Raw genomic sequence first — 23,840 nt, 5'->3', positions numbered from 1 at the left:
TACCATTTATATAATTATATAAGTATTTTTATGACATTTATCTTGTGCCCAAAGGACTTGATTTTTTAATACAGTAAAATATATTTGATGTAACACAAAAATCTCGTCATTCAGTATTTTACCTGTGGACCACAAAGATTAATGAAATTCTGCTAGACTGTTTCTAATGATGAGTTATTAATTTACTGCATCTGCTACTAAATTGGGTTGTGGGTAGAGATAAGCTCAGGGGAGAATGTGCTCCTTCCTTTGGATTGACTGACAGAATTTGTAAAGTAATACAAAACCTGAATTAACAATTGGAAGGAAAAATGAGGAATGATAAATAGCAAATTTGAATTCTTTCCCTTGGGCTCTATTTGCATTTGGGGTCAAAAGTCCATGCAACCACAAAGCATTGTTAGCTGCAAGGTAATACAGGCAATGATTTGGCAAAATGAGGTTCCCTTGCCTCTCTGAAAATTTATTAGTGCCAATGTTTATTTCATGCCAAACACATTTTAGGAACATAATGTCACTTCTGAAATCATTGGGTTTGAAAATAAGAGGACATTTAGAGATCTGAAACCAAATTCTTGGAAAGAGGTGGTTACTCTCCACCTCCGCTGTGAAGCCAAATATTTAATTAGGTTTCATTTCACAAGTGGTGGTCCAGCAATTTTAAATGTCTCCAAGTCAGATGTTGAATTGCCAAGCTTCTTTAGGAGCTTTTTTTAAAGGGAGAACCTGATTTGGGGCTTATCCTAGAAAGTCGAACCTGGGTTTGCAAGACCTTGTTTATGGAGGTGATCTGGTTGATGCGGGGTGTCCTGTGCCTGGGTGCAGGCCCAAAGCCTTGTGGGGGAGGTCAGCTGTTTCAATGGGACTGTGTTAATCGGCACGTTGCCAGCATGGGAAGTGTAATACTGCTGATTCCAGAACCCCAAGTCCCTGGATTTTTTCCATATTATTTGTGAAGCTTGGCCAACTATTCTGTTTTCCCCTCAGGATTAGCACAAATATCTATTTCTTGTGATGGGTTGAGAAGACTTATTTCATAAATGTTCCCCTTATCTTTAGGCACATGGCAAGTGCCCTCATCTTGTTTCCATGGAGACTTAGGTCCACCTAATTAAGATGAGAATTAAAATACAATTTTACCAAAGATTTTAGGAAAATGTGGCGCCAGGCCATCAGATAAACACCACGACTCTTCTGAATTTTTAAAAAGTTCAGATCTTAGGGACTGGAACTAAAATTTTAAAGCATTGCGAAAATTTGAAAAGGGGGGAAAAGTCAGTTCTCACCCTGTCGCTGCCAGCATTGGGAGATCTTTGTTTATGAAAGTTGCAGTGTATAATTTCTGAGGGAAATGGGTTTGATTAGTACTGTTCTAATTATGATGCTCAAGAAATTTTATGTGCGTGTGTGTGGAGAATCTGATCGGCATTATATGCCTAGAAATCTTTTCAGCCAGCCTGTGAAGTCTCTACTCCACAGGCACATTCCAAAAGGCATTTCTTAAAAATGAAAATAGCCAAGGAAAGGAGAGACTTTTGAGCAGCAGGGACCAAGTTCTTGTGCGTGGCACAGATTTCAGCTCTTGCATCTGAATGGGGCAGAAGACTCCTTTCGGATGCCCCTAGCATGGAATGGATCCCCGGCTTGGCTTTTTTTGTTTGCTTTGCCCATGTCACATCTACTTTTTTCCACAAATGGGCAAACTAAGACTGCTGTTTTTCTTCTGCAGATTTGAAAGAGGAATTTATTGTTCCCATTTGAGTACTTTGAATGTCCCTATGCTCTGATAGGGGCTGATAACTACCTGTTTAAACAGAACTTTGTATTTTTATGGTGTTGTGCATAAACTTACTTATTGTCTCCAATGGAACCTAAAAGGTGCAATAACTTTGTTTTTCAGCAGCATTGTTCTTTGTCAGGTGTTGTGTATAGTCCAGATGCGTGTGTCCTTGAAGTGCCTCAGAGGACTGTTCTGTTTTCATTGCTGTTGGCTTGTATTTTTAACATTTCCTCTCTAGATCTGGAAGTTGACAGCAGTACTTCTCCTCTATCGTTTTGGTGTAAGCAGGAGTCCATTTAAAGTTAGTATATTTTGATGTTGCATCTATAACCTGAAAGCTTGAAATTTTACTCTTAAGTGTGTTAGACCTAGTTGATGGAAGTTGGTGGAAATGGGGATCCTTTAAGAGAAAACCAGGGAGACCCATCAGTGAGTGTCACTGTGATCAATGCAGCTGCGGAGATGAAATAGGTTTTCTTCATCAGACACTGCCCTTGACTCTCTTTTGGGATCTCGTGCTTTGTGGCTGCGTTTGCAGAGGTGCTTGATAGAGAAGACAGACCTTTCAGGAAAGAGCACTGCTTTGTTCATCTGCATCGTCGTGTTACAGGTTCTCCTGAGAGGATTCATTACTCCCTCCCTGGAGAAACATAGCAACTGTAGCGGTTAGATCAAGGATTGGCTAGCACAGCATCCTGTCTCTTGACAGCATCCAGTAACGGATGCATGGGGCAGGGCATGGGGACATGATGGAGCTACACTTCATCTACGTGGGAGTAATCAGAGTCTCTCATGTCCCATGTCTGCGGTCAGTTCTGTCTCCCTCAACAAGTCAGACACTACCACCAGCCTGGGCAGTGAGATAGTCCTAATACTGAATTACTGTTCTTTAGGTCTGAAACTTCAGTTTATGTTGCCTTTTTAACTGATTTGCCTAAGCTTTCTCTGGTGTGTAACACCATTTTGACACTCGGAGAACATGCTGTCTTTTCATCATGCTTGATGAAATGGTCAGTATTACACTGTCAGCTTTCTCCCACAGTGATTTCCTATATTCCTTGTATGTCAGGGGCCTTTAATGCAGTTTCTGCAAGTCTTCTCCCTTTCTTCTGTAAGACATTAGCATATTCTACTGTCCAGATTTGTTGTGCTCAGCATCACAAGTGTGTTCTTTTTAAACGTGGCTTTCAAAAGGGTTCACAAAGCTGCAGCGAGACTCAGGAATAGTTTTACTTGGTGGACATTTGAGCAGCCTCATACATATTGGATCAATCGCATGTAGAAAGAGACAACACTTCATCAATTTGTATTGTCCACGTTTGGATCTTATCTAACCAGCTGTAAACGTTAGGAACTTAATTTTTAGGTCTTGAATTCTGCCAAGAAATCATGATTTAATTGTAACACTTGCTAGGAAAAGCTTCCCGTTCCTTTTTCTGTAGAATTGTTTAGATTTTTGGACTTCAGTGTTTATGGCTGTTCTTCTGGTCTTGGAGTTCATACTGAACGTGATATTTTACCCCAAACTGATCTGAAATCCCCATGTAGTGTTCAGACGTAGAGTGGCTCGCTCTCAGTAGTACACTCCTAGCTTTTTGGCCTCGCTTTGATTTCAGAGTGTTCTTCAAAACATAGCCTGAGTATACTGTGATTTTTATAAATCAAGCCAGAAGCCCACTTTTCAGTTATTGGAAGTTTTTTCCATTTTTTTCTTTTGTGAAAGTGGGCCTTTCTGCTTGTATTAAACAAATGCATGCTGAACTTTAAATGTATACATACATATGTATAAAAATTAGCATACGTTACATGTCAGTGGGGTATAGTGAATCCCTATTTCTCTATTTGTTAGACTTGCTTCAGTTATTCTTCGTGAAGGTGGTTTTTATTCTTACTTGACTTCTGTTTGCATGAAATGAGGTAAATACCAAAAATCAGTTGACTGCTGGTTTGAATTAATCTTTGCTTAGGTTTACTTCCTTGCATTTGTTTACTATGTTACTTTTTACTGCCTCTTGCCCTGTAACATGGCAATAATTTCTTCCATGTAACTTTTTGTTTTCTTCTGGACTCTCAGTTTTAATTGTGAATAATCTAAAATATGAAGAATTCTTGGCAGTGGAATATGCAAATTCTTTTGATGAGCAGTCGTGCCTGCATTTTCGGATCGGTAGTGTACAGATTTTAACTTAAACACTAAACAGCTGGCATATGAGGGACACAGTGTCATGCAACTCTCAGTTGTATAGCTGCTGCCATCCACCTTTCAAAGCATTTTGAGAGTAAATTCAAAATCTAGTCACTCTTCTGAGTCTTGTAGTGTATGATGAATCACGTTGGTTCAGCTTTTCCGTGAAATAGGGCAAGAGAATTAGTAGGGAAAGGCAATATGCTTAATTGTAAAAGTGGGATAATAAATGGCAAGATGCGATGGTGTATGGTTTGCAGCACTCGGTGTTCTCTCTTCTAATAGTAGTGCCAGTTTATGTTCAAGATGTTGGTATGGACATCTGTATACCCTGCTGCTTGCTTCCAAAGACATGTTCGCTGGCTCAGGTGACACTATGCTCAAGTCTAGTGAATGCATAATCAGGTGTACCATGCCTGCAGCCAAACCTCTTCAGCTGCTCTGTTGAGATGTAAGCTCTGTGGACCTTACTGACCACGTAATTTCTTGTTTATCATTTCCATTTTGCAGCTGCTCTAAGGAGCAGTTGTGTTTTACAAAGGGGATGTTGGATACAGTGCAAGTACTTTTTCTGCCATACTGCTTTGGTGCAGGGATTTTATTGCTGTCCACATACAATACCTGCCCCAGTGCTGATCCACTTCCTGTGGTCTGTGAGTTTTTAGTCTTTGCTGCTACAAGCCTGACACGGGCACTTTACTCCTTAACAGTGGTTTATAGAATTGATGACACTCACAAGAAAGATGGTGATCCGCTTTACGTGCAGGGTTTTCCTACCTCTGCGGGCTGCTTTGGAAGGAGGCTTTGCTGCTGACGCAGTTTGTCATCTGTTGCTGTGAGGCAGTCATCCCCGTGTGGTCAGAAAGCTTGTGGTTTATGCTGTGGTGGTACTGACAGGACAGCTAGCTCTCCGCAGTTTCCTCTTGAGGACCAGTTCAAGCCTTCTAGGTAATAAACATCACGTAGCCTTTCTCCTTCAGGCTGATACAGACTCTACAAAAGCTCTTTGGCCCTCACTGTCTAACAGCCGCTTGGAGACCCAACAGTGATTTCCAGACTCAAACCAGGATCCAGGGAATCCTTCTTCAAGAACTTGATGCTGTTTTTTTCTCCTAATGGTTGTAGCATCTTTAGAGAGTCCAAGAGAGGAAAGGCCTGAAAGATGCAGGGAGCCTGGTGCTGTGGCCGAGCTGTCATTTTGTCTTTGCTTATCAAACCCTCTTAACTTTATAATGAACAAAATATTAAGCCCTCCCTACCCTGATGACATAAGTTCATTTGCTTCCGCCTTTCCTCTGCCACAGTCAGGAGGGGTTTTCTTTTTTCTCTTTGAAGAAAGCATGTGAGCAACAAGGGTTTGGATTTTAACTGCCCCTGGTGTGAATGCCTAATGTTTCAGGAAAAATCCCTACATATGTAACAAATGTGTATGTTCCTTTTCCTTTTTTCTGCGCCATTTGTCCCGCAGGAGAACTGTGTATTCAGAGGGAACAGAAACTCCTTGGTTTATGGGATTAAGATAAACCCACTTACTCTGCAATAACAGTCACAAGGATAAAAATGCAATTCTTAGCCAAGGAGCTGAACACAGTGTACATTATCAAATGGGAAAAAGTCCTGTTCCTGGTAGATTATCCTTAACACTTCCAATGTATACTTAATGTTCCAGCTGTTAATCCAGATGAATTGCATCTTTTTTTACTGTGCATCTTTGTACCAGTGAACATATTCTGGCATGGTCAAGGCTTGGCTATACACCTACATCTTGGACTATTTTCTATGTGTACTTTTCTTTCTAAATGCCTTTTTTTATCCATTTATGCATTTCTTCAGCTGCCAAATGGCTCTCCTGCTGTGGCAGATGCTTTGGCTTTGTGCTTGGTCTTTATCCCTTGTACGTCCAGATTTTGTTGGTTATACAGCATTTGTCAGCTACTTGCTGCTAGTGCTCTAGTGAGCTTTTAAGAAAGTGTGAGAAACCTTTTTTCTGTGTGCGTGAACTAAGGAGATAGTGTTCCACAACATCTTGGTCTTAATTGTGAAACCCAAGTTTAGAGACAGTCATTTTGGAGACTTTGAGGGGATCTGTAGAAAATACAGTAGTGAGTGTTGCATATATTGGTATTAGGTTTGGTACCATAAATATGCAAATAAACCATGGGTCCCTTCATCATTGACTCCCTGATGCTTGTAACAGTCCATAAACCAGAGCAATTTCTTCCTCCCCCTTGTCCATGCCTGCCTACCTACTCGGTGTATGCATAGTTTATTAAGATATCTCCTGAAAGGAGGTTGCAGATGAAGACTTTTACTAACTGCACTATTCAGTAACAACCAGAAATTTCCTATAGCAAGAAGCTTTAATGTGGTTGCCAGTATTGTATTAAACATGTTTCTTTTCGGAGGGTCCTCCAGGTTGCCCACCCACTCAGCCGTATTTAGTCATCTAAAATAATGTTATTTCTCTATACGTCCACATCTGTTTTCACTCTATTGCCAATTGAAATGCTGCTGTATATTCTCTGTGTATTGTGGCTACTTTCCCAGCATATTGAAAATTTACGCAGTGTAAGGGGATTTTACAAGTTCTCAAAAAACATGAAGTATTTTCCCACAGTAGCCACACCGTATAACGTCTAAATGAAATGACATCTATTCACAGAATTAAAATGTGCACCTGCGTATGACTTACTGCTTTATCGTGCCTTCACATAGATATTAATAATACTTTAGTTTCTTTTATTTGAAGCCAATATTTTCTTATGGGGAGCTTATTAAGTAGCTTCCTATCATGAACTTCTAAGAATTAAGCCAGCTAGCATCCCGAATGTCTGGTGACCATACTTTTACTGACTGCTGTTTTGTTTAGGAAACTGTTACAAGCAAAATTTCTGATTTGGGGTGTTCTTAATGTGTTCTGTAGCTATGGGTAATCACTGTTGCAGGAAGCTGAGGTGTGAAAGTGCCTCAAGTGGCGTTTGAGCTCGCAGCAGCTAGAGTAATTCGGCACGTGTTATGTACAACTGCTTATTTCAGATCTGTCCAAGAACATTGCTTTAGGGAAACTCTCCCTTAAGACCTCTTGGAATTGAATGTCTCAATGTATATGGTTTCTAAAACTAGTTAAAATGGCTAAGTCAAAATCTGTGATGCTTCATCTCCTGTGTCTTCAGTGTTAGTATTGCATTTTTAACTATCTTGCCTTCAGATCTGTAATTATATTGGTTCACACTATTAATGTCTAAAATTCTCTCTTTCTGAGGGTCACCTCTGTAGCAGCAAAGGAGTTAATGAGGTGCAGTTCTGCCCTCCTAGCGTGGATGATAAATCTTCAGATAAAGCTTGAGAATTGTCTGTCCTTCCTCCTCAAAACCTCCATCCCATGCTTAGCAAGCAGCATAATGAGCAGTCTACTACCTTCAAGGCAGGAGTCCAAGGCTGAACAGCACAGTGTCAGATTTGAACATTTTAAGCCCAGTTCCTGCTCTGACAATCAGCAGTGCGCTAGCTGGCCAGAAAAGCTGATCCCAAACTGACAGATGACTTGCTATCTTAATTTCATTAGCTTCCCCACCAAATTGGAAAAGAATGAGAGGGGATGAATAACTTGTCAGCATGCTCCTCTAGAAGCATCTCTTAGTACTTATGATTTAGACAAATTCCTGTGGCACATCAGGTTTGTGTTATGACTACACATAATTCTCTCCAAATTGCATAACGGGAGACAATTGAATGAGCAAATGCATGGAAAACAAAGTGGTAGGTTAGTTTTCCCTTGGAGCAGACGTGGTTTCCTAGAATTGGGACGTCATAGTCACACTGCACTTTTGTCTTTAATAAGCGTTTCAGTTTTTTCCAGTCTCGGAGGAGCTGCAGAGGTGCCTGCTATTGCTTAGAAAGTTAGGATTTGGTTATAAGTATGCTTTTCCAAACAAACTGGCAGTTGATCAGCTTCTCCGCAGGCTTCCATATAGTATTTGGGGGGGATCCCAGGGAAATAGCTAAATAAATGGCCTATTCTGATGCCTATACTAGAAGACAGAAGGCATCCCTGCCTGTCTAGGTACTGCAGGTGTTGGCCTGGAGTTCTGCACACCGATTCACTTATGATTGTTGTTATGAACTTCCTATCCAAAATCCTACATCTCTTTGAAACCGATGTTCTTTGTCTTACAAGTAATAAAGCTGATTAAAGCATGGAAATCATCCTGCTTCTGCTATGAATACTTGGCAGCTTTTTAAGGTGTGTCAGGTCTCTTTCCTTAAAATTATCTCTCAGAATGAAAATGTTGAGAATTACACTTCCACAGATTTGAAGGGGAGGGAAAAAAATAAGTTTGGATTATTTGAAATCTTATAGTCCCTCTTTAGTTTTATTTTTATCAGGCTTTGCGGTGCTTAGAGGAGGCTTTCGTATTGCAAAATCCCTTTCTAAGATGTGTAATAACGGTTAATAGGTAAAATGACTGGGTAGGGGAGGGAAGGGTCCCAGCACTCCCATCACCTCCCTGTTGGACACAGCAGTTCTGTAATGTTAGCTACTGAGGTGAGGCCAAACAGGGCACCATGTGAGCTTCTGGTTTAATCTTTGCTGCTTATGTCAGATGGCCATGTGAATATGGCGTGGAACTGAATTGTTATGAAATGTATCTCTCTAATAGCTCCTTTGGAAATTTTCATTAAGGTTAGCTGGCCATAATTTTCACCACTGAACACAGCTTTTGTCATGACAAATTATAAAAATCCTAATTCTAATTCATTGTATTTTGTGTATTTTTATTAGGGGGGGAGAAAAGATCATTTAAGTTTCATATGTTTCAGATTTAGGGATGAAGCACATAGAAGTGGACGATTGCTGTGTATGTGTTGGAGGAGTCATGCTCAAGCATGCAGCCTTGTGCTTAACTCCTGATTGTTTCTCCTCTTGTCAGACTATAGAATCTAACTGGCGATGTGGGCGACATAATTTGCAAAGGATTCAGTGCCGCTCTGAAAACAGCAAAGGTGTCTACTGTTTACAGTATGATGACGAAAAGATTATCAGTGGCCTACGAGATAACTCCATTAAGGTAAACACTTTGTTCAGTCTTTTCGCTAGAGCTAAGTGGGTAATTCTGCCTTGGCAAGATAGCTGCTTGTGTTTCCTTGATTTCTCTTGTCTCTTTGTGGGACAGTATTTGTCTGTGCAGGGTTTATGAGGGTGGGATGTCTTCTGTAGCCTGACGAGGTTCTCACCTGCACTTTGCTCTGGAAACTTTGGGGGCTGCCAGCCGGAGATCAATACTATTGACCACAAAGAAATGCTTGTGAAATCAGAGTTCACATAATGTGAATGTAGACTGCATGTGCCACTGTCCTTAGCTGTGCCATTGTTAGTAGTTTACTTTCATGCTAGTAGGTTGCTTTTGTGCTAATCGTCCATGGCATTTCCTTTTGCACAACAGGCTTTTATCTTTTCATGATCACTGGTTATTTCACTATTCTGTCAAAAACTTGCATCAAGACTTCCTTAAGCTAAAAGGGAGGGCAGGCCCACTGGTTGGACAGGCTAACTCCCCGTGGATTCTTCCTGCTATCTCTAGTTTTCTTCCTTCACAGTTGTGGCAATGTTCAAGTCTTGGATCCATATTCTTGATCTCGATTCTTGTTTTTAATAGATTTGGGACAAAACAAGCTTGGAATGTTTGAAAGTATTAACGGGACATACTGGCTCAGTTCTTTGTCTGCAGTATGATGAAAGAGTCATTGTAACTGGATCTTCAGATTCTACAGTGAGGTGAGTGTTAAGTTTTTTGCACAAAAATCATTTCAGTATCAGGGCTGGGAATATTTACAATAATCTCTAAATATCAGAAAACATCCCTAATATGAATGTGATACTCTTATTCCAAAACCAGGATACTTATACTTGGCAAAGCATCATGTTCAGTACATTTTTTTTTTTTCCAAATCTGTCTCTTTAGTGTTACGAATTCTGAAGAAATATGACCTGTGTGATTCAAGGCATATCCTGAAGTTGTAGAATGGCTGATGGCCAACTATGCAATGATTTCTTCATTTAGGGTTTCTTGTACTGCCTTCTGACATCTCTTAATTATGACTATTAATGAAAGGGTATTTGGTATATATGGAGCACTTGTCTGACTGCAATTTTGATGATACTGAGTTTAAATTCTTGTATGATTTCAGTGGTCAGTAGATATCCAATATAAAGACACTCAGGTACAGTTCAGTGGAAGGGCCTTGTCTCCACTGGTGTCTTGCATTGGTATACCAATGTCAATCTCTATAAAACTTTTCAAAAGTTAAGAGCTGATCTTAACACCCTTCAGGTACTATAAATTGTGATTTTTCCCTTCATGTAAGCTACTAGGTAGCCCTGGAGGATGCTACATCCCAGTTGCTACTGGCATGTGCAAAATCTGAATGAATGGTGTAAAACTGAAAAAAAACCCCATATTGGATAGTAATTGCTTTGGTCTGCTCCATCAATTTATACATTGTATAAGCTTTAGTCATCCTGGAGAGTTGTAGAATTGTTAAGCAGCTCTTTCTGTTAACAGCGGTCCCAGCTTAGGCATTTCCTGGCTGTTAATTGTTGCTTGTGAGTCTGAGACATGAACTAGGATACTTCCCCAGCACCCATCTTCCTGCCTTCCCCAAGCCCTAATTGGTGTTAAACAACTAGATAGCTCTCCATTAGACAGTAGCAGACTTGTGCATGTTTACGCTTTATACCATGCATAGCCATCGTCCTTCATTTGGAGTAAATTGTTTTCTTTTGCAGAGTTTGGGATGTAAATACAGGTGAAGTTCTGAACACGTTGATTCATCACAATGAGGCAGTGCTTCATTTGAGGTTCAGTAACGGCTTAATGGTGACATGTTCGAAGGACAGATCAATTGCTGTTTGGGATATGGCATCGCCTACTGACATCACCCTGCGCCGTGTCTTAGTTGGCCATCGTGCTGCTGTTAACGTGGTAGACTTCGATGACAAGTATATTGTGTCAGCGTCAGGTGACAGGACCATTAAAGTAAGTTGGCAGAGCTCTGGTCCAGGCCTGCATGCCTACCGAGCCAGAAAAGCTTCTGAGCGTTGTTCAACCCTGAGTAGCCAAGGTGTTCGTAGGCAGTTCTGTGCCTTTACCATTCAGCTAGCTGCTTCCTCTTGCTAGCTGTTAATGTCTTTACGCGCATAACTAGGCTCGTAACATTTTTGTGGCTTCTGTCGTACAACTGCAAAAAAATAAAGCCCATTCGCTGTTTGAACTCTAGTCTCGAGATCGGTTTGTTTGTTAAATGTGGCACATTTTGTGCCTTTTTCCAAGCAGTATTTTTTATTTCAATTGGCAGTCTTGCTCCAGATGTGAAACTTATCAGCAGTTGCCTTTCCTCACCACGTCTTCCCAGCAGCTCAACCAGACTTTGCCATGTTTGAAGAATTAAGAGGCTGTATTTGAAGACTATTACATACCAGAAGATTTGAGTTACCCAGAGTGTATTAATATAACAAAGGCGTTTCCACCCTTCCCTCTACCTTAGACTGTGCCAAAAAGCTCTTGGCAGTTTAATGTCCAAAATATCTGCCGGAGATCCTGCTGCACTCTGTGTTGGAAAATGAGCCACTGGATACTCTGCGTTACAACTTTAATTATGGTTCATTAAAAACGGGCAAAGTCGATTGAATCATTTAACATTAAGAAAGAAGCAGCCACCAAACTTTTATAAGCCACGGGTTTGGCCTTCTCTTACTAGTAGATTGCTAGCAATTTCTTTGATTAAAAAAATGTGGGTTTTTTGTGTATGTGATAACTTCTACTTTTAAAAATGATTACTAACTTAGCAAGATTCAAGTGTAATCAAGTTTTTGAAATCGTTTGGGCAGTCTCTACCACCTGAAAATGTTTTATATACAACCCCCCCAACTTTTCTCCTTGACTCAGTGTGCAGTAGCAGTGCCTGTGGCTCTTATCACTGGTAGGTCCCCATAGCACCAGTCTGCCTTAACGCCGGGTACCCACTCTTTGCCCATAAAATACTATGCAAGTTTTCATTCCACTGTCCAGCAACGGTCGGCCTCAGACCTCTTCTGTTTATGAATTCGTAATGGCTTCTATTGAAATTCAAAAACCTTGTTTGGGCGTAATTCTCAGAGGAGCATTTGTCTTGTTTCACAGGTCTGGAGTACAAGTACCTGCGAGTTTGTTCGTACTCTAAATGGGCACAAGCGTGGCATCGCATGCCTCCAGTACAGGGATCGACTGGTTGTCAGTGGATCTTCAGACAATACCATTAGGTGGGTGCCCACGAGCTGCTCTCACTATGTAATAGTGTACGTGTGAAAATAGGATTTCCCCTGACCTTTGATGCTGTCCTGCACTGCATGAGCAAAACATCCTTGGTATGTCTTGCGATTGGAGCAGATGATGTACGAATGAAACTTAACTCAGTGTGAGAGTAAACATATCACTGATGTGAAGTGGGACACAGCGGTTTATGTCAAAGGTAAACAGAGCTTCTTAACTATTGCTATAATTTATCACCTTGTCTTCTACCTGGAGAGTTGAGGAAGACATTGGTAACTGGTTTTCTTAATTTCTGAACCTCTAATCATTGCTTTATGTAGAATAGAATAAAGTGTATTAAAGTTTCCCAAGATGACTTAACATGTATCCAACCTCTACTTGTAGGTAATTTTGAATGACTGAATTAATTTTGATATACTGCAGCTGCAACACAAGCTTATCTCTGAATTGCATGCAAGGAACATCTCGTGGTTTTCATGCCTTTTAAAGCAAATTATGTGATGTCTCCCATGAGAACCATTCAGTCACATGCTTAAATCGCTACGTGTGAGGCTAAGGGACAGTGCTCAACCTGAAGCGCTCAAAGACTTTCTCCTCTGTTCTCTTAAGGCTATGGGACATTGAATGTGGTGCCTGTTTAAGAGTATTAGAAGGCCATGAAGAACTGGTTCGATGCATCAGGTTCGACAATAAGAGGATTGTTAGTGGAGCCTACGATGGGTATGTTTTACGCCTTAGCAAAGCATCTTCTGAAAGCCAGTGAGCCTCGTATTCCCTTGTGTAAGGTTTCTTTTCTGATTTGATTAGTGGATCAATATTTAACTGAATGGCTTCTGCTTGAGCATGTCAGTGCAGCAGGCTGCAGTTCTAAGTAGCCAAGAACCTGCTTTTCTGGTGCTCTTTAGCACACTCCTAAATTGTGTTATCACTCAAGCTTGACTTTCTATAGAAAGTAAACTTTTGTTTGGCTGAAGTGACATTCCTTTTTTCTTCTCTTGGGAATTGGTCCGCACCAGGTCCTGGGTGCTTAGAGTAGTTTAGGCTTTCTATTTTTATGAGATAGCAGCACTGAAAAAGTTTATTGCAAGTGTAAACATATCTTGTGGGGCTCTCAGAAGTCTTTAGTGACCATTTCTGTTGGGTTGAGGGCTTAGTGCTTCTGACTTGCTCAGTATTTTTGGTATGTAGTGGATTCACAACAGCTAACATCCATGGCCAAATTGCCTATTTCTTTCTCTGCCTGATTTATACTTCCAGTGAACAGTAAAGTTACTGAAAACAATTCTTGAACTGTGTCTGTCTCTAGCGTTTTATTTGGGTTTAGTGTTTCACTGGGGTTGGCAGACCCAGCTTAACTCCCACTGGAACTTTGCACCTCATCAGTAGTGCTGTGAGCTTTTGAGATCTTCTGCAGTTCCAAAATGGCTTGTGCATACATAATCAATTTGTCTTTCATATAATCATCCCACTTGGACCATCACAAAGACATCACTGTATTTGCTGCTAAAAACAAATACAAAACTATCTGTGTTTTACGAGATTTAGCATTAGTATTTTAGTGAAGATAGAATTTAACATTTTTCTTGATCCTGATGAACTATCTGTAGAGAAAATCTGGTGTGCTTTCCATTGCTTTAGATGTTTCTTCTCTGCTTATACTTGAAACAATGCTTTCATAATGACCTTCTCATTTTACTTTATAGCAAAATTAAAGTTTGGGACTTGCAAGCTGCTCTTGACCCTCGTGCCCCAGCAAGTACATTATGCTTGCGTACGTTAGTGGTATGTAAAATTAATTCATTTGGGGTTATCTGAAATCTTACGTGTAAGTCAGAGGCATTTTATTACGTTATAGTGGGATAGGTGAGAAACTCGGGATGTTTTATAAAGCCTAGACTGCTTCTTATTCTAAGAATAAAGAAAAATTTATATATTGTTATATCCTGAATGATTTGGATCTGAGCTTAATAGAAAGATCAAGTTTTTCTAGGTTGAGATTCTTGGATACTCTAAAAAAAAAAATAAATCAGCATGACACTGTATCAAATCATTTTAGTTATTGGTGTGTTTCCCTAATGTCATTGTGGGGCTGGCTTTAAATTTCCTCTCATTAAAAAGGGGGGGGGAGGAATCTTGCGAGCCTTTCCCAAATCTTTCTCCTAACCCTTCAGTTTGGAAGGAGGAGATGTGAAGAGGGGAGGGAAGTTGAGTCAAATGGATTACCACAGGAACTCTAATCACTTCAGGGGACTATCGGATTTAAGGCTGTTACTTAAGTTATATTTTTCTTTGTAATGAGGGTTTTGGTTTATGGCAATAGACAATTAAAAATAGATTGGGGAAATTAGTTCATTGTTCTTTTCACTGAAACGTGCATGAAATTTTACTTCAGGAGTCAGTTTGAGAAGATAGCAGCACCCCAGAGTTATTGCCTGTATGTGATGGTAACTGGCTTATTCAGCATGTGCTTGGCCTGTCCAACACCTAAATAAGCTCTTACATGGTTAGAAAGACTTGTAATTTTTCTTTCTATTCAGTAGTCTTTGCATAGAGATGGGATTTAACTATTCTTTATTCCATGTGAACGTGGTGTTTAGTTTTACTGAAAAAGTTAATTCTTTCCCTTCTGTTGGGTATACTGTAGCTCAGGTTATAGTTTGGAGATCAGTCTGACACCTTCGATTAGTTCTCTAATAAAAGTAGCATACTCAATTTAAATTTATTAAAAATGGATAAGCAGGACAAAGAGGAGAACCTTTTCTGGGCCTCAGAGCTGTTTTGAGATTTCTTGAAAGAGCTGACAGAGCACGTATTCCCCCACCTCCCTTTCTCATGGCAGCGTTTGAGCAGTCGTCTCGCCTAGTAAGTGAGCTGCAATGATCCTTTCAGCAGCGCATCCTGCATGAGGCTGTGATGTGGTGTGTTAGGGCTGTACAAAAATGGAGTTAGCAGCAGTGTTGACTGCAAATGTTATGTAAGAGAAGGAGCCCGGGCGTATTGTCAGTGCTGGCCAATCTTCTAAATTGCTGCTTCTTGATTGATAGGCTGCTTTTGTCTTTAATAATCTCAGCCTCTATGGCTGGCCCCTTCAGGGGGGGCTCAGGGTTTACACACACTGGATTTGGAAGCCGTGTATTTTGCTGAAAAAAGCTTACATAAAAATCAGCTTGTCTTAGACTTGAGTGTAACTATAACTAAGGGTTTCTTAATCAGCACACCAGAGTTTGAATACACCATTCTGTGTGTAGATACACGTGTGAGTATAAATGTAATGAAATGTTACTCTCTTCTTGCCTTGCTAACTGATTTCATGTTGGTCACAGGAACATTCAGGACGTGTCTTTAGACTCCAGTTTGACGAATTTCAGATCATTAGTAGTTCCCATGACGATACAATTCTGATTTGGGATTTCTTAAATGTGCCACCCAGTGCCCAGAATGAGACCCGCTCTCCATCTAGAACATACACTTACATCTCCAGATAACAGTCTGCACTTTATTACCCTCAGAAGGTAAGTCTCCCTCTTTTTATCGGATCTATTATAAATACCTGAAATTATCCCTCTGCCTGCAGGTTGGCTCAGTTAAAACAACAAGCTGATGTTTTCCTTAAGAAAATAAAACCTATTTATGCCACTTCTTTCACTATCTAGTCTTTGTATGGTCATGCTTCAGCTTATAAAACTTGTCATGTTATCTTACCCCCTTCTATAATCCCTCCTGTTTATAATTGGGCACTGCAGGCTTTTTATGGAAAGTTACTATGTATTCACAACATTCTTGGAAATTGAGGAGACTTGGTGTATTGCGCAGGTGTTCCAGATCCCCTGTGAAATCAGAGCCTTTTAGAGTTCTTGATGCATCTGCTCACTGTATGAAGCTTTGCAATGAGCATTGTAATGCATCTCTAATAAACTGAACATGTGTGTGATCCTTGGACAAATGCTCATCAGAAACGAGCAGTTCTGTGATAACCACAAATAGTAGGGAAAGCTTTCAGAACTAAAAATTACGTCGTGTTAGGCAATGTGACAACTCAGAGCTGTCAGAAACGGGCCACATGAACTTTGCCTATTTTGTTTCCATTTTTCTGCAAGTCAGCTTCATTTAGTTCTCGAAGCACGGTGGGTAAAAGCTCTGCTGTAGATCTGTTTGTTAGGACAGTGGATTCTTTTCCTTATGTCATCTATATTGCTGCCAACAATTGCACTTCAAACTATAAATAGCTGTGAATGCTGGGACTCGGAAACACAGAGATTGCCTTACTAAAGCAGAGCAGTCGCCCCTTTCTCCAGTCCCCTGTCTGCCAGTGCTGAGACTGGATGCTTCCAAGGAAGTGGAGACACCGCAGCAGGAGGAGTTAGGAGTAACATTGCCCCAACAGGAAGGATTTATTTTATTTGAAGTAGATAATTGATAGTTTGCTTAAACACTGTGGGAAAAGCTTTCCCTGTCTTCGTGTAAGCATGGATTTTCATTATCGATCTGTAGATGCTTATCCCTGCTGTGGCAATGAGTTCCTCAGGTTTTTCCACTCTTTCTGTAGGATCTCTGCTTCTGGCTAGGAATTACCATCCCTTGTGAAGACAAGACACACTTTGCTTCTTTGAGATGCTGGTTCTTAAAAATTAGTTTTCTTTCACCTGTAAGCATTCCTCAGGAAAGCATTGGCTGCCTTTCCTACTAACTGAACTCCTCCTCATTTTCAAAAAAGCCAAGATAATGTCCTCTCTGGATATGACACTTGGATCTGTTGGCTCGTTACGTTTCACTGAGCTGGCCATTGCTAGACTGAGTTGCCTGTCTTTCTGAACCTGTAATTAGTTAATATAATTAGGCCCATGATTAAGGAAGAAGTCTTATGCTATGATGATGAGCTAGTGTGGAGAATCAGCAGTTAATGAAACTTCCTCTTAAAACCACATTTTAAGAACACTGCTGCAGGGGTAGTTTTGTAGAACTCATGGGCTTCCTTATCCTGCCTGCAGTAGGACAACAGAAATCTGAAAAGGCTAAACTGCTAAACTTAATGTTTGTACAGGGTAGGGAAGTGACTCAAAGATACAACTTTCTGCAAGATAGATCCTGAAACTACCCAGAGAGCCAGGTCCTCTAGCGCTGCTTACCAGTGACTTCCACTTCAAAATTATTTTGTTTGTTCCAGGATGATACACTTACTTCCTTGCATGGAAAGCTTGATGCTGTCACTGATGGTAGTGTCCCTAGGGACTTTGTCCTGCTCCTTTTAAGACAGATACTGCTGTTGGCTTCTGTGCCACCTGGGTCCATCCCTGAGTGACCTTCTGCTGTGGAAACTCCAAGGCTTGTTGAGGTTGAATGGTTTTCCCTCTCTATGGAAAACTTTTTTCCCTCCTTTCTGAGTAATTCTATTTATTTTCCTTGCCCTTCCAGACAAATAGAATAGGCTGCGTGAGAAGATGACAATAGTTTTAGCAACAATCTCCATCTATCTTCCAGTTAATACACCAGTCCTTTCTTCTGTTAACTTACAAGATAATTTGAGACTGCCAAATTCTTTTTGTTTTGGTTTGTTTTTTTTAAAAAAAATTTGGCAAGCTTCTTTTACTCGTTTTGATTCATGGAAAAGCTACACATAGCATGTCTTAAGCACAAAAGAAATTAGGACTTGAATAAAATTTATATCAATTTGCTTGACCAGCAATATGCTGGTGTCTTACTTCCCTCTCTTGCCACATGTGGCCCACAAGACCCACTGTCATTGAGATTTGTCAGTGAAATATGAAATGCCTTTGGCAGCATGTTCTTCCGTTCAAATTCTGCACACTTGACAGTTTTGCACGGCTTATGTCTGACTTGTCCCATGACGCACAACTGAAACCACGCAGACCTCCATATCCTGGGAGTTGTTGGTGTTGGTAATGACAGTCCCTTAATAATTATTTCCTATATAGGAGAGATGCTGTGATGTCACTTTTTGACAGGTTTGTTTGATTTCAGAATCCAAAAAACATAAATCTACATAAAATTATGGTCAAACAGCTAATATTTCAGTATGACATTTAATGAAACAGTTTTATATGCTTTCAAACACTATAGTTTTCTGAATTTTGAAGCAGCCCTGTACACTTTTTTACAAGGCTTGCAATGTTATGCCTCTTCAAAGCGGATCATTTTTGACAGTCCTGGCAGTTGGCTGCGAGAGTTTTATTGCTTTCTGTTGAATTCCTGTTGTTTATTGTAACATGATAAAAATTGTTACCATATGATAGTCTAATATTTTTATATTAAGCACTAGGCCTTGGGCTGGGGGAAGGGAAGTCAGGGGGAAGTGCCTAAAGATGTTTTAACCTTCCATGGAAATTCCGTATCAGGAGAGGGTAGTTCTCTGTAGTCCATAAAAAAGGTTTTGGGAAGTGGCAGGTAAAATGAAAGTTCAGATTTAACTACACTTAAGAACTTGTGCTGCCTCCAAGGTAATAATGGAGTCATGTGGCTGGAAAAGGTAACTGAAATATAAAACTACGTGAGTGTTTTTGTCTGTTTTCTTAAAAATTCATGTATTAAAGAAACTGAACTTGCATCCTGTGCAAAACTTGCTTCTCTGCGGTGTGGAGAAGAAAGGAAAGTTTTCTTGCTGTTGTATGTAGGTCAGTGTTTCAGTAAATAGTGTTCAGCATTTAGTGAGTCTAGCTTGTGGTTCACCTGTTAGTCCCCAAGAGGGTTTTTGGTTCTTACTACACCTAAGAAAACTGCCAAGCTATAGGTGAGCCCCCGAGGAGCAGTGCCATTGAGAATCTTGCTCTTCAACGGAATTCAGAGCATGTTATACAATGAAGGCAATGTCCTGTGGAGGTGCAGCTCTCCTTGAAGGAAGGAATTCTAGCACAAAGGGAAGTATTTAACGGCGAGCACCCCGTTAGTGTGTCACAGAAGCGTGCACTCCTCACGGGTATTTTGTCCTCCTAGTTTCAGCCTGGAGTGCAAAAGATGGTGTGGGCCTAACCTCCTCCAGATGTTGCTTTTTTTTGTTTGTATTTTCTGTCAGATCAGCTTGTCTTTTGTCTTTTTCAGGGTTTCACAGTCTTGAACTACTGGATTTTTGGCTACTACATGCCTGAAGATGTTGATTGACAACTAAAGTCAGAATTGGTTCTAGATGCTGTGTAGATGCAAAGCAGCACAATTCTATATCTAAATTTCTTAATCTTTCCTGCTCTCAGTGGTCGTCTTTGAATTTACTACAAATTCACTGACTTCGAGTAGATGAATTTCAGAAGCCTATCCTTCCCTGCAATGAGAAATCCAAAGCTTCACATGTAAATTGTCCGTAGAAACTGAACTCTGATGGCTTGTTTTTCAGAAATAAATCAGAAGTCAAGAAAGGACTTGGCCTAATTTATATTGCTTTGCACTTTTGTCTGACTTTAAAGAAAAAACATTCTCCAATGAAATTTGGGTGCCAAACACATACCCAGAATGTACAGAGCTTTGCTTTCAAAGTCACCATTGTCCTTTAGACTTTACTCTCATGACAGATTCAGAGCCCGTTTTGTTTGATAGGAGTGTACGTTGGACTCTTAGAAATATTTCTGAATTGCTCAGTAATATTTTTGGATTACAGTTTACTTGTTTCTGCACCAATAATTTCTTTTAAATTAAAGATTACCTGTAATTCAGGCTAGGTTATCTAAACTAGTGTATAGCACTGTCTTTTCCTTTTAACTGTGCTCTGTACTACAGCCGTCCTACGCTTCCTAATGTTTGGTATAGTAAAACCTTTCCATGTGTGCTTGCCTCATTTCAAATACTGTATAAGCATGTAGATATAATGTACATAACAGTGTAACCTCCGGGTGCTAGGAGTCAGGATTTCCTGACACTACACACTAATACAAAATGTGGTAGCACTTGGCAGCAGGATGTTGTAACTACTGGCACTGTAGGGGTTAATATGAGTTACCTAGACATTTTCTCTGCAAAAGGAGGTTTTCAGTATTCATTAGGATTTTTTTAATGGGAACTACATATTTTAAAATGTAATTTCTAAACTTTTTAAAAATTAAAAAATGTTTAATTTATGTTCTGTATCTTATATTTTTGTGCCGCAGTATTTACAGATGTCTTTCTTTTAACACCAGTAGGTCCTCACAAACGCCTGCTGATGTCCTTCTTTAGCATTAGTTTGGCTGCTCAATGGAGAAGATGCCATGGGCCAAAGTTAAATTTATTTATGTTTGATTTGTAACACTTCCTCACCGTGGAGTGGAGGTCCCTTCAAGTCAATGCTCTGGTTACCATGCTGATTACCGTGCTAGTTTTCTTTTCCGTAGCTGTCAGCTGTGACCATGCTGCAATGTCCTGGTCACGGTCCCTCTTCATTAGCATGCTTTCATTAGGAAGTCTCAGTCGTTTCTTATGTTGTCATAGTCTCCTGTCTAATTTATGTCGTCATAACAAACGCTACTGCATCTTTCTTATGTCAGAATAAGACATGGATAAATGCAGACGTGAATATTTTATCTGCATTAGCCGTGTGTGACTACGCCTGTCGGTGGCTTTTCTTTAATGCTTCAGTCGAGCTGAGCGTGAAATCTGCCTGTTTTCCTGGGGAAGATGTGTGCTGGCACAGAAGTGTATTGTCATTCCTTTGATCGTTTGTACGTCATGTATTTTTTTGTCCTCTGGCAGCACTTTCTTGGGTTTGCATTTTCTCCTTTTACAATCAGAAAGGCTAGGGGATGGCCGAGGGACGGCGCCCGTGTTGCCGGCGGGACGGCCGTGGTTAGACCCATCGTTTCTGTGTCAGTGAATTCAGAGACAGCGTACGTCGAGGCGTTACCCAACCGTCACAGAAGTGTGACTTCAGGTGTTCTCCTCTTCACCCTTCACATTGAGAGAGGTGTTGGGATCAGTGTTTAAGTTAAACTCCCATTTACGTGTTACTACAACAATATTTATTTCATCGGGATGACCGAATGTGATGAAATACAGAAGAAGAAAACCACGCTCCTAAGCGTCCATAAGATCACTTTTTGGTAAGCTTGACAGTAGTTTGTGAAAGTGTCTTACTTTACCCTCTCATCTAATAGCTTTAATATTAAACTGTTTAAAAAGAAAAACCTGTCGCAGCCCTGAAGAAAAAGGTATTTGTTTCCGAAGAACGGAGTCTTTTTTTTTTTTTTTTTTAAATGCATGTGTAAGATTTAAATTCATGTTTTTCCTTGGGAGATAATGGTATTTGAACATGCAGTCTAAACTTCTTTGTGCTTTGTGTAACATAGCAGTGGACTTTTGTGATTGGCACCCAAGGAACTTGACTCCTGGGATTAATGGTAGTGATCCTGGCTGCGCTCTGGACTTTGTTTGCTAACCATAATTGAGCAACTGTACATTACTGCTATATTAATGTTTCAAAGCACTGGGATAGTCTAATTCTAACTTGTAATTATGTTTGCCAATTATCTGTTTGGAAAGTTGGTGTATGAACAGCTTCTTGAAACTGTTAAATTGTACAGATATCGTTCATGATCTAAAGCTTTGTACTGTGGAATGTGCTTAATAAAAAAAAAGTTTGAACTTAATTTGTCAAATAAATGGATAAGTAACGTCATCTAACCCAGCGTGGGTATTCTGCATTAGTGAATGCAGGCTCAGCGTGTGGCTGCGCGTGTTGGGGAGCGGTGGCCGTGCCGGGCGCAGGGGCTGAGCCGCTGGGTGCCTTCGCCCCGTCGCTCGGCAGAGCCCAGCGTGAGCCCGGCGGCTGCTGGGCCGAAGCGCTCCGAGTCCGAAAGGCGCCTGCAGCGGCCCGGCCGCGCGCGGTGCCGAGGTGGTTTGTCACACGCGGTGCGTGCTCGGGCAGGACGCGGCCGAAAGCGGAGCTGGGCTGGTTCAGCCGCCTCAGAGGCACTGAACCCCTCCCCTGTGCTGCAGAGCTTCTGTGTCACGTGTCAGCAGAAATGTCACAAGAAGAATTTTTTCTTACTTTATCAAGAATGCAGATAAAATTTTAAAAATATTACCCGTTTGCTTGGTTGCTAAAGCAATCTGTGTTCATGCCGTGGGCCCTGTGCAGAGAAAGGGTCTTCCATGCTGCCTCTGTCTCTAGAAAAACCTTTTCTTGGGTTTTCTTTAGCTAATGTGCAGTGACTATTGATTGATTGTCTTTGCCCTCTATTCCCTGCTCTTCTGGCAGTAGTTTTATTTGTGAGTTAAGTTTGCTTTTAAACAATTTGGGAAGTTGCTGCTGCTCCGTGGTTGATGAGTGGCTCCAGCTCCTTTCTCAGCGATCAGACCAGCAGTGATGGATCATGCAGATCCGCTGCTGCTGCCTCATGCCGTTAGCACGGGGGCACGGGCCAGGATCTTGCTGGCTTGTCAAGGTCCAGGGGTGAGGGCAGCGGGGGTGAAAAGGTCTTGTTAAATCGTTGCGCTTCAGCCATCTCTGCGGGGGTTGAGCCGGCTTTGTATGCTGGCGGTGGGGCTCACCAGCCATCTTCTCTTGAAAGTGTTATTTTTGGTGAGCTGTATGTTGGAAGCACTAACCTGAAATGTTTTCAAAGCTGCTATAGACCCTGTGCTAAGAATATGAGCAAAGTTCTGGCGAAGTATTGGCAAATTCAGTCCTCAAAATGTCTCTCTAATGTGGATAACTTTTTATTCTTCTTGGCCCACGCTGACCCTGGATGATAATTTTCAAAGCAATGCTGCTGCTGCTCAGGTTGTAGCTGCACTTCAGTGAGAGGAAAGCAAGTAAAATCTCATGTATTTTCTGCTAGAAGTGCACTGTAAAACGTGAAGCCTCGCTGAGCTGTTTAAAGGGGTTGTGAATGTCCTGCTGAATATCGTTATCCAAATAAACTGTGAAAGCTCTGCGATATATCTGCTCAAATCTGGAGTATAAACTTTGAGGTCAAACTTTAAAATTCCATCTTACCTGGGTGGCCTTTGGTTTTGGTTGTTTTGTTGGGTTTTTCCTTGCAGTTGTAGCCTATTTAAGTCATCTGTTAATTCCCACCAGAGAACTTCATAGTGCTGTTGTGGAGGCACCTCTGCCGGGTGCTCCCACCCATCCTGGTGTGGTCTGGGGCCCCTTTTGCCTCTTCTCTCCCACCGAAGGTTGGGAGTGATACACAGTCCTGGGTGCTGTGTGACACCCTGAGAGCGTGGGGGCGAGGGGGGGGCGGATCTGGGGGCTGTGGAGCCTTCTGAGGTTGCAGGGTGTGAGGCAGCGCTGGCCACCAGCCTTTACCCTGCTTGTTGCCTTTCCAGGTACAGCAGCATGGGGCTTCACTGGGCGCTGCTGCTCTGGGGGCAGGGGGACCCCCCACTGCTCTCACTCCAAACTGCTGATCACTTTGGGTAACGGGGCACTGGGAAAGGGCCTGGGCTTCACAACGGGGTGATGGGGCGTGTGAGGTCCCTCGGTGCCCGGGGGTGGTGAGGTGGGAGCGGTGGTTTTGCCAGGAGCTGCGTCACTGTCCCGATTCGTGCTGTGTGTTAGTTTATCTCGTGGGCAGCAGTGGGTTTGCTTCCCTCAGCACCGCTTGAGGGGACAAGGGCTCAACAGAGAACTCCAAATTATTTT

The 23,840-nt window shown here is 41.3% G+C and overlaps 1 protein-coding gene across 7 annotated transcripts in view; it reads left to right on the top strand.

The window, feature by feature from the left end:
- FBXW11 (F-box and WD repeat domain containing 11) overlaps window positions 1–21,837 on the top strand; it is a 76,254-nt gene extending 54,417 nt beyond the window's left edge. For all 7 annotated transcript variants that reach the window (XM_074838096.1, XM_074838101.1, XM_074838103.1 and 4 more), the window contains 8 exons: window positions 8,897–9,034; window positions 9,623–9,741; window positions 10,753–11,002; window positions 12,146–12,264; window positions 12,884–12,994; window positions 13,978–14,056; window positions 15,598–15,786; window positions 19,328–21,837. In XM_074838096.1, coding sequence (XP_074694197.1) covers window positions 8,897–9,034; window positions 9,623–9,741; window positions 10,753–11,002; window positions 12,146–12,264; window positions 12,884–12,994; window positions 13,978–14,056; window positions 15,598–15,759 — 978 coding nt within the window. In that variant the 3' untranslated portion in view covers window positions 15,760–15,786; window positions 19,328–21,837. The remainder of the gene's footprint in view (window positions 1–8,896; window positions 9,035–9,622; window positions 9,742–10,752; window positions 11,003–12,145; window positions 12,265–12,883; window positions 12,995–13,977; window positions 14,057–15,597; window positions 15,787–19,327) is intronic.
- The last annotated feature ends 2,003 nt before the right edge of the window (window positions 21,838–23,840 follow it).

This window comes from Strix aluco, chromosome 13 (genome assembly GCF_031877795.1).
Source record: "Strix aluco isolate bStrAlu1 chromosome 13, bStrAlu1.hap1, whole genome shotgun sequence".
NCBI classification, from domain to species: Eukaryota; Metazoa; Chordata; class Aves; order Strigiformes; family Strigidae; genus Strix; species Strix aluco.
Note: the sequence above shows the minus strand (reverse complement) of the source record. Positions and strands in the feature narration are given on the sequence as shown.